General features: G+C 46.6%; 1 protein-coding gene across 1 annotated transcript in view; it reads right to left on the reverse strand.

The window, feature by feature from the left end:
* Positions 1-11,156, reverse strand: part of znf407 (zinc finger protein 407) — a 130,088-nt gene that overhangs the window by 49,464 nt on the left and 69,468 nt on the right. Inside the window, 1 exon segment of the mRNA XM_068730046.1 lies at positions 4,940-5,106. Within this exon segment, the coding sequence (XP_068586147.1) occupies positions 4,940-5,106 (167 nt within the window).

Genomic DNA, 11,156 nt, shown 5'->3' on the forward strand with positions numbered 1-11,156 from the left:
CATTTCCGCACATGCATGGAGGCACCGCGCGTTCTAACGAGCAGACGCGCGCCGCATGGGTGTACATCATGTGCAGCCGAGAATCCCCATCACTTAAATATTCATCCGAACGCTGATGTTGAACCGCGGCTCTCGCCACACACTGGTAACACATTTGGGTGACTCCTCCAGCTGGGCCTCGGCGGTGCTCTGCTCCTCTTCTGCACAGATAGCAGCTTTTCACCGAGTCTCCGCAGAGACAAAGCGGCCTCAAGTTTCCTTCAAAAGGCGCTCGACTGTGAGAGGAGTTTTAATGCGGGAGCCACTTAGAGGGGAGACAAAAACAGCCTTTAAAAAAAAAAAAAGGTGCATTCGTTAGCAAATTCATACAGGTTCGCTTTCCAACCCCGGTGCAAATGGCCTTTAAAGGAGCAACGTTTTCATATGAGCAAATGTCCATTCTGTTACTGTCTGTGGTCGCCTGAAACCCCCCTTTACAGTCTCTACATACATGATGTCTGATGGTCCAAACAAACGATGTGGGACCATTGCTCATAGTGAGACAACAGGTTCCAGGGCCTCTGTGTCTCTACTCTCTGGAATAGTTACTAAAGATCTGGTCAGACCTTTTCCTTCCAAGCAGAAAAAAAAACAGCACTGGTTCATCCTCCACTCCCCCCCCCACCCCACCCTCCTCCCTCCCTTCCATCTCTCATTACGCCCGACGCTACAAGACCCCACCACAGAAAAAAAAAAAAAAAAAAAAATCCATAGCCATCGATCCCTGCTACCAGCCGCGGTCGCCACAATTATTCTTGAGGAGGAAACGTTGGCGATAAATTACATGTGTGCTTTTCATCTGCTGCTCTGTGGCGGGGAGCCCTCTGAGGACCTGGGTGGGGACAGCGAGGTGGGGGAGTAGAAGAGTGACATGCTGCTGTCAACACACACCACCACCACCACCACCCTCAACACAACATTGACATCATTCATTCGTGATTCACCTGAACGTCTACCTTTCATCTGTAAACGAATAACACGTAATAACCCTTACCTTAAACTTCATACTTATGCAACAATAACCCTGAAACCACATCCATCATCTTTGACCTTAAGTCTACTCTAACCTCTGAACTTAAACATCTAACCCTCAAACTATCACCTGTTTTAAAGCACACAGCACCAACTAACCTAGAGTGTAGCGTCAGATACAAAAATATACCCTTAAAAAAACCCACCATTTCCTCCTAATGTGTCTGCACTGAGAGCCCTTAAACTTTTTGGCTTTGGGAATATTGGCTCATCGCTTCTTCTCTTTTGATCCCATGATACAGCTCAGCCCCCCCCCTCAACCCTTACAGGATATAAATGTGCCTTATTGCGAGACAATAAAAGAACTTTGAAGTCAAAATATACAACCTCTCTTTGCATGTGTGTGTGAGTCTATATATATATATATACGTGTGTGTGTGTGTGTGTGTTTTAAATAACCCCAGAGGTGGCTGCATGCAGCTATAATTGCCTCCCTCATTAGTTATGTTTTAGCAGGAGCGGATGGGAGGGCAATTAATTTTACCGCTTAATTTTTGACACGGAATCCGCTGCTGTATTGATGTGCTCGCCATTTTGGGTCTCATTTTTCAGGGAAATTAATTGACAAAGTGCGAAGATTTATCAGCATATCGCCAGATTAAGCGACAAACTGAAGCAATGAGGAAATCAATTGTGGCCCTGTCGCTGTGTCCCCCCCCTCCCTCCCTCCCTCCCTACTCCCCACAACGCCCAGGAGCCTGGGAAAAGCGGGGTGGGTCAGATGCAGTTGCACTTATTTATTTATTTGAGTCGCTCATTCATCAGCCGTTACAAATGACCCTGGCGGCTGACGACCACTGAATCCCCCGACCCCCCCTTCCCCCCCTCCCTCAGACAAGACTTGTGTGTGAGGGAGCGAGCGATTAACATAAAAAACACACAAATCAGAGAGGAACAATGAATCCCGTCGGAGGCAGGAGAAGGAGAGCAGAGGTGTTAACTCTGCGTGTCACAACCAGCAACTCTATCCGCTGGATGGGGAATTTTGAAATGTTGCGTTAGAGTTGCTCCTTTAGTCTTGGCTGTTTGTTTGGCTGAATGTTTGGCTGTAATCATGGGTGCAAATGGGTGAGTTTGCACCGATCAAGTGTTTATTACTGAACTGGCCATTTGCTAAGTCATGCCCCTGTTAGCTGCTGTTGCTATGCCTTTCCATTCTCACATTGCACGTGTGATGATAATGGTAAAAGATTTAGCACTTCTTTGAAACAATGGGTTTTATGAATCACTTAAAAACAATAATTGGACCGCAGACGGAGCTTCTCAGACACACTGTCCCGATCACATGTCAACAGCAGTAAGCAGCTAGCTAGCTAATCACACTGTTTGCAAAATCCCAAAATCTGGGAATGCCAAATCCGTTTAAAGAGCTTATACAGTGAATGACTCTCTCAAAGCTGTACCTAAATGTTGTTTACAGTTTCCATAATGTATATTTTGTATCTACCACATTTTTGAATGTGTGTGGACTTATTTGTACATCGTCTCAGAGCTCAGCCTCCGCTCAATCTGTCTCGTGGTAATTCAGTACGTCCCGACACCGACGGGATTAGAAATGTTGTTTAAGGGGAAAATAAGACAATTATACACACTCGAGAAAGACGAGAAGTTCTTCATAGACGGACAGTAGTTTGTTCTTCACCAAGTGACTTTACGGGTCCAAATAATGAGCTAGATGTGTGTATCATTACCCTCAGCTCCTGTACAAACTCCCCAGTAAGTCATCGTCACACACACACACACACACACACACACACACACACACACACACACACACACACACACACACACACTGTAACTCACACCCCCTCCATTACTGACTGCTCTGTTCCCAGGAAAGATTAGCTCAACTTTAAAGTCTCCTACTTATTTTATTAGTATTGCATCTTAGTGCCGTGAAGGAGCCCATTTATAACCTTTAAACAGATCACACACATGCAGATAATATTTCAGTGTGTCAGGTTGGCTGCTGGAATGTGATTGCAATGATTGTATAGCTGCAGCTAACCGTCCAACCCAGCAGCAATTACTACTGGCAAAGGAGCGTTGGGGGTCACAGTATGGAGCAAATTGTATTCGCCTTTTTTTTTTTTGGGTGTGTTGCTAATCAAGTCAGGTCTTGTCGCTCACCAAAATGAGGTTGTTTCAGGTTCCTATTTTCCTATGTTCATACTGGGTCACCCTTGATCCTTCAAGCTCTCTCATTTCATCACTTTCCTGTTTCCATCTCAATCACTTCACTCACTCTCTTCAAGTCCGTGTTTCCTCCTGCCAAACTCTCACACACACACACACACACACACACACACACACACACACACACACACAGCACCACCACCCACCACCCTACGCCTCTCCAGGTGACAGCTAGGTGACAGTGTGACGCCAGCCGCCTGATGGGGAATGATGAGGGCTGGAAACAAATGAAAATAAAACGCCTAATTATGTCAGAGGCGCCTTGACGTTACATCACTGTTAAAACACATTTAAAATAACATCCAGCAAGTCTTACACTCTCACCCACCCACACACACACACACACACACACACACACACACACACACACACACACACACACACACACACACACACACACACACACACACACACACACACACACAGCAGGCACCCGTGACGGATGGAGGGCTCTCCTGCAAGCGCTCAGTCAGGCTGTCAGGCCACTGGCTGCTGCTGCTTCTGTCATTGACTTAAAAGGGCATCAAGGAGCCGTGTGTGGGACATTACTGAGGCCGAGGGGAAGCTGCTGGGCTGCAGCATAAAGACACCTTCAGAGAGCCCGGCTTGGGCTCCTATCGGGGGCCGATTATTCAAGAGAGTATCCTCCCACCGCCCACCGCACCATCTGTCTATCCAAAGCTTTTAGCAAGTGGAAAAAGCACGACTCAGTTCAGTCCCACAAGTGCACTGTACGTACAGATATGAAAAGGAAGGGTTGGATCTCAAAGAAAAAGCACTGCACATATAAGAAACTACACAATGACAGTACCCACAGATTTGAATGCTAATTTAACGCTTTTGTTTCATCGAGTTACCCTCTAATCCAGCTTTTTTAGCGTTAAGTGTTTCCTTTTTTTCCTTCACAGAGGAACAAACCCTGGACCGCATCGCTGTGGGAAAACACACTCTTGAGGATCAGATGGATTTGATGAACACACACTCGCTGACCAGCTGGGTTAGGGGAAGACACGCTTGGCGACCAGATGGATTTTGGGGAAATACACATGACAACCAGTTGGATTTGGGGAACACACACTACCTTAATTCCCTCATCTAGCAGCCCTCCAAGTCTGGAAGATTGCAAAAAAAAACAAAAACAAACACGAGAGCCAAACATCTTTTCCCTTCTCTCTTTGGCAAACAATTGTCTCTATTCAAATATAGTTGGCTGATAGAGCGTGGTATGAATGTGACGGTCCTATCAGGATCAGGAGGTAAGGGTTTAACCATCCGACAAGTGTGTCTGCAAAGATGGCCAAGAACTAGTTCTCGACTTTCTCTGGATGTTGAAAATCAGTACAGATGGACAAGTCGTGGCTATTATCGGCCAAAAACGTGTGTATGGTTTTTTTTCCAAACAAAGCTGTGAAGATTCATAATTAATGTGAGATTTTCACAGTTAACACATAAACTTCATTTTGTCTATAGAAGAATGAAAAAGTACATTTTGTCTGATCCAAGTATCGTGTTTCTTGATAAATAACCCTTTGTCCCGAACTCATAAAAACACCATTTGCCTGTAAAAAGCAAACCCCATGAATGTTGCAGTTGAGGGTGTCAGTCAGCGTGTTTATGGAGGAGCAGTGCAGTAATGGCTCATGGCGGAGGCTACTAGTTCTCGTCGTCTCACCCGTGTGTGTCCTGTAGTGGTCCTTCATGGCTGACAGGTTGAGGAAGGCGTAGTGGCAGGACGGCCAGGCACACTTATATGGTTTCTCCCCACTGTGCAGTTTCATGTGGTTGTTCAGGGCCCATTTTTCACTGAAGGAGCGATCGCACAACTCGCATTCAAACTTCCTGCAGAAGAAGCGAGGCAGAGGGGAATGAGGAGGAGGAGGAGGAGAAGAAGAAGAAGAAGAAGGAGGAGGAGGAGGAGGAGGGGGAAAAAAAACGAAGAGTTATTTACTGATCCCAAAGCTGACGTAAAATGCTAGACAATCTACCCTGTGAGAGAGGAAATGGGGGTTGCTGGGTACTTGCACTCACGGCCATAGAACACGGGGCCGTATGACTGCGTGCTGTACATCTACGCCCACACTCACACACACACACACACACACACACCACGCAACACACACACACACACACACGCAACACACACAGAATGCAGTTGGCTGCTGGTGTGTCATGTCTGTATAAGCAGGCATTGATTTTTCTGTCCTGGCCTGCCACCTCCACCATTTATTCTCTGCTTTGCACCAGGGCCCAGAGGACTAGAGAAATTCTGTTACAGTCCACACACACACACACACACACACACACACACACACACACACACACACACACACACACACACACACACACACACACACACACACACACACACACACACACACTCTCTCTCACAGAGACACACACCCCGCAGGGCCAGTGGGGAGAATAAAGTTCACCTGTCCAGCGTCCCTGACCACTTAGCCAGGGCTAAATGAACAGTTAGCAACATTTTACCTCCCGCCTCTCTCTTAAGGCTCCTGCATCGGAGCTCCCCTCCATCTCAACTTTTCGACAAACACGTCCCTCCAACCTCCGCTCGTAAAAATCCACTCCGATTTGGATAGTCAGCGTCAATCCAAATAAGTGCAATAGCGTGGTGTATCACGTGTGGCAAGCGTCCTGCTGCTGTACGGGGCCAGACATGTGACTAGTGTATATGTGTGGTGTTCTTTCTTAAGTCTGGATGTCCGTCTGCTCTTCATGCCGACACCCACCATCCAACAAAAGCTGTGTTTTGTTACTTGTACATATCATATATATATTTTACAGTGTGTAGGATGTTTGCACCTATATTTGTCTGCCGTGTTAGTCAGCTTCAAGAAAAAAACAATAGAAAAAGAAGCCCGTGCTTGAATTAATCTTTACCCTGCGCTATAATTTAGACACAGATGACTAATGTGCGAGTCATAAACAAATGAAGTCGGGTTTTGGGGAGCATTCGTCTTGCAGCGAGGGCCGTGTTATTTTAGGGAGGGCGGCTGTCTTTAAGTCCTGATTGTGTCGCTTAATCCCCGTGGTATCTGTTTCATAGCGAGCAGCATGACACTCACCTGAACAAATAATGACTCCAAGCAGCATGTAGCATGTGTCTGAATCAATAATTCAAACTCATACATCTTCCTTACTGGAAGAAGGGGGGGTAAAGGAGAATGAGAGGGAGGGAGGGAAAAGAGAGAAAGGAGGGAATTAAAGATGGGGGGGGGGAGGTTGGAAAGAGGGAGAGATAGAGAGGAAAATGTGTTCTGGCTTCCATATCAATCTATATGTTCCATAAAGATGAATCTAAATGTGATATGGATGTCATCCCATGCTGCTTCAGAGGACATTTTAAGCTCACTTACCAAGAAGGATGGAGCTTTAAAATGGCGCCTTTATCACCTGGCTCTAAGCTCAGATGCAGATTCAAACAGACCTGTTTTCCTCCCGTTCTCATCAACCGACTTGGCAGAGACTTTATTTGACTAACGGATGTACGTCCGCATCTGTATATCCTCCCCTCCCCCCCACCCCCCCCCCCCCCCCCTGCGGTATTTATATAGAACAGCCCGTCGCCCGTGCCACCGTGGGAGAGGTAAATAAGATGAGTGAAGAGATGCTATCTTTTATTGTAAGCATTATGCACAACACTCCTGCTTTATGAGCTAAACGGGCCGTTGTTTATCACGGGGCGTAATCGCAAAGTCGGGCAGGCAGGCGGGCCTTGACGTGGGCACGCTGCATGCTGGGATGGAGGGGGAAAAATGAGAGAGAGAGAGAGAGAGAGAGAGAGAGAGAGAGAGAGAGAGAAATAAGGCAGGAGGAGAGGAGAGAAGATGGAGGAGTCAGGGCTGGCAGAGTTGACTATCAGTGGGGGTTTTGTAAGGATGAGAGGAGGGTTTGCGTCTGTTTTTATGGGATCAGATGGAGCGCTTTGATCTTGTCCCCGCGTGTCAGATCCCGTCACGATCCACCGTCTCGCCCATACATATGCATACCGCCTCTAAACAGCCAGGCACCATGCAAAACACACCAAACGTTAGGAGGTAGAGAGAGAGAGAGAGAGAGAGAGAAGAGGCTGAGTGAATTTGTGTATGCGTGTGTGTGGGTGTGTGTGTGTGTCTGTAAAAGGGGGAGAATGGGCGAGACAGACAGAAGTACGAGGGAAAGAGAGGTCTGCCAATTTAAATATCTCATTTTGTAATGCTTTCGGGAACTGAATTTAAAAAAACAACAACAAAAACAACCACAATTAATTCAGAGATGCTGCCAAATCAGCAGTATTTCAGATTCAACACAGCCTGAGAAAGTTATGAAACGGTTACTTTTTAGGGAATTTAGGGACGGAAAGCAAACGTCTGTGGCTTAGGTCCACATAAGTGTGTATAATGAAGCAAAGGAAAGACGAAATGGAAGGTTCTGCTCTCACGGCTACGGATGTGTCTTTTTAAATGGACTAAAATTCAACACTTTTTTTTCATGATGAATTACCACATTCCATATATAACTGTTATAAATCTTAGAGCAGAGATATACATAAAAACACTACAGAAAAAAAGGGTGAACGAGTACACTTTGCATCGACGGCTCCTTGGCTTTCTCACATAACTGTAGAGCTCTGATCAGCACAGACCACATTCGGGAATAAACTAGAGTCGTGAGCCAGCTCTCTTCCAGTCATTACAGCTCTGCTTTTTGCTTTCTCCCGCACCTCTCCTCTCCGCTGCCTCCTCCTCCCTTCCTACTTCCTTCTGATCACGAAGCAACGCGACATGATTGACACCCCGCGCAGATTTATTCAAAGACCCAGGTGGGCCTCTTGCCTGTGCATTGGTAAAGCTGCATGCTACCGCGTCTATACTGTCACTCATTACCATATCCATACTGTGGTGTGATCCTGCCATCAGTTCAGGCATACAGGGCGACTGTCAGAACATCACAGGCCACACTGGCCGTAATTGTGATAGAAGTCCCTCAGGAGCAGTTACTGTACTTCTGACAGGGGAGAGGGGGGGGGTAAAAAAAAAAAGACATGACTCATTACCACAAACTCACTATCGCCCCCAAGTGGTGAGGTGGAGCTTGTTGAGGGGGATCTTGCAGAATGTGTGTTAAGTGTAATTGTGTGTTGATTTTAGTATGATAAAGAGCACAATAGATGCAGACTGAATGACTTTAGTGATATTTGAGTATGCTGTAGCTCAGGGCTGAGCTGACACTGGCTGTACGATTGGCTTCATGCTGTGGAGCGTCACTTTAATCAATTGTCATGTTGTTGTTTTTTAATTGATTGGATTAATTGTTTTATCCTTTTTGGACAGCTAAGTTGTTGTTGGTTTGTTTTTTCGGTTGTGTTGGCCGGTCGGTGAGAGGAAATAATGCGCCGACGCTCTCACACTGCAACACAAAGACAGAAAGGGGGAGAGAGGCCGACTCTCGCCTCAAGCCAAACTGACACAAACAGACAACTTCAAAGTGAAGACTGTTGTTTATTTGGTGAGGGGAAAGGGGGGGGGGGGGGGGGAGGGAGAAAATTTATCTGATATGCAACTGTCAGGAGAGCATTTTCACATGCAAAATAGCGAGTGAGTGAGAGAGATTACCTAGAGGGAGGAACATGACAGCATTCACTAGGGTCAGGATGGATCATCATCTTCAGCCCCCCCCCCCTCTCTCTCTCTCTTTCTCCCTCCCTCCCTCCATCGCTCTATCTTTATCTCTCCCTCCCTCCTTCCTTCCGTTTTCCCCTCCTCTCTCTTTCCCTCTCATCCTGTTTTCAGACTCCATCACTCTGCACTTCGACAACCCGGCAGCTTAAATCCAGACTAAATTAGCTGAATGAAGATTAAATCATTTGGCCCTGAGCTCTCCAAGATATTGGGAGGAAGACTGAGTAAGCCTTAAATGGTGTCTGACTGGCTTCGGACCTATACATGTGTCTGAGGAGAGACTCTTCCCTCAAATGGCAGTCAATTGAAACCTGATTAGGGGGGGGTGGTGTTGGCTAAAAAATGGGGAAAAGATTACATTTCTGGGACAAGTGTTTCCTAAGTAAGCGCGCCGGCTTCGTTATTTTTCGTTTGCCTGCACAATGTAGACCGACGACAGGCTTGTTCCCGAGCTAAGATATCGAGCCGGGCGACATCATCGCTCACGGTGCTTAGGAGAAATGCTTTCGAAAGCGCTGTAGTCAATGCGGTCGGCGGGTACACAAATCAGATCCCCGGGTGGTGCTAGTTTACCATTCACGTGAACGCAGACAACCAGCCCTGGCCTGGAGTGCAGCTACAACAGCTGAACAAACTGTGGAGAGAAGAAGCCACATCTCTCAGGAAACAAAGTCCAGGAATTATCCCAACAGCAGAGCATTTAAAAAGAGTTATATCACGGCGAGACCTGCAGGGGTGTGCCGCCAGCACGTCACACAAAACAACAGCTAAAACCTCCATGAAGAGGCCACATGTGTCTGCGGAGTGTTGCAGATGAACCTCCTCGGAGAGGACCGCTGCTGCATATGACTGCAATATAAACAACGGCACACAACAGAGATGCTGCTGCTGATTTATGTTTACCTTCAATCCCTGGAGAAAGAGGGGGAGGAGAGGGAGAGAGAGAGAGAGAGAGAGAGAGAGAGAGAGAAAGATAATGAAATAAATAATAAAAGACCAGGCCCATCAGATAAGCTCCTGTTTATCCCGCTGTAGGGCAAATACAAATTGTCAATTTAATGAACACGGTGGACGTGATGAAAGCGGGGTGAAGGAGCCTCCTGCCTGACAAACAATCAGGAAATGTTATCTTAATATTGTTGCGCTGTTATTCAGCCCATAACTTAGGGGGTGGGGAGAGGCCATGTGGAGGAGGAGGAGGAGGTGGCATGGAGGGGAGAGGGGAGCGAGGGGGAGCAGGGAGGCACAAAGGCCAGGTCCCTCTGTGGTGGCCCTGTTATTGCCTGTTTTTATTATTAGCCATAGCTCAATAGTCCCAAACACACTTTGAAACACACAGGCCTAAATTTGAGCCCGGGAAGTGTGCGCATACACACACACACACACACACACACACACACACACACACACACGCTTAGTACACACTCTGCTACACACAAACGCCTTTTTCTTTTCTTTTTTTGCAAGAGAATGAAACAACATGACTCTGAACAAAACGGCCTGAAATGATCTCTTTCTCTGAGTGCGTGCGCTTACTGCCGTGATGTCTTGTTTCCAGACTCAGTTAATTTAAAGCCTTAATAGGTTTTACGCATATCAGGCTATTAATCAAAAAAAAAAAACCTGCAAATCAAGAGCTCCAAAAAGCTTCATGCTGAAATTAGCAGCCGCTGTAAAGTACCAGAAATCTGATTTGTGTGACAGAGTTCGGTCAAAGGCCTCTTCCCAACCCCCCCCCCCCAACCATCCTTTAACCGGCACTTTAAAAAGTGACCAGATGCTTCCCGGCTCAAAGTTTTTTTTTTTCTTTTGTAAGTCCTGAATTTAAAGCGTCGCAATCTGAGCAGCCACCAAAATTAACTATTATCTCCATATTTATATATTGCCGGCACTAAATTGCGTCGGGAAGAATTACTATCAATATGAATATCTGCAACAATAACTCAGCCGCAGTGCTGAGGACAGGATGCTCTTTATCAGGCTTCTGATAGGCCTTAAATACAGCACAAGGCAGCCGTATCAGAGCTTTTTCTCTCTAATATCAGGCCGCATTAGCGCCTCGTAAATCAAATTACACTCCTAGAATTTCATTAGGCTCACCTGCCAGCGCTGCTGTGCTGCAGAAATATTTATGTTTTTATGCTGCGATTGTGTGCTCTCAGGTACACAAAAGGGAAAGGAAGGGCGGCTGAGAGAGAGGGGGGAGGG

Source organism: Cebidichthys violaceus, unplaced genomic scaffold, assembly GCF_023349555.1.
Source record: "Cebidichthys violaceus isolate CVI_PGR_0920_01 unplaced genomic scaffold, fCebVio1.0.p SCAF_49, whole genome shotgun sequence".
Classification (NCBI taxonomy): domain Eukaryota; kingdom Metazoa; phylum Chordata; class Actinopteri; order Perciformes; family Stichaeidae; genus Cebidichthys; species Cebidichthys violaceus.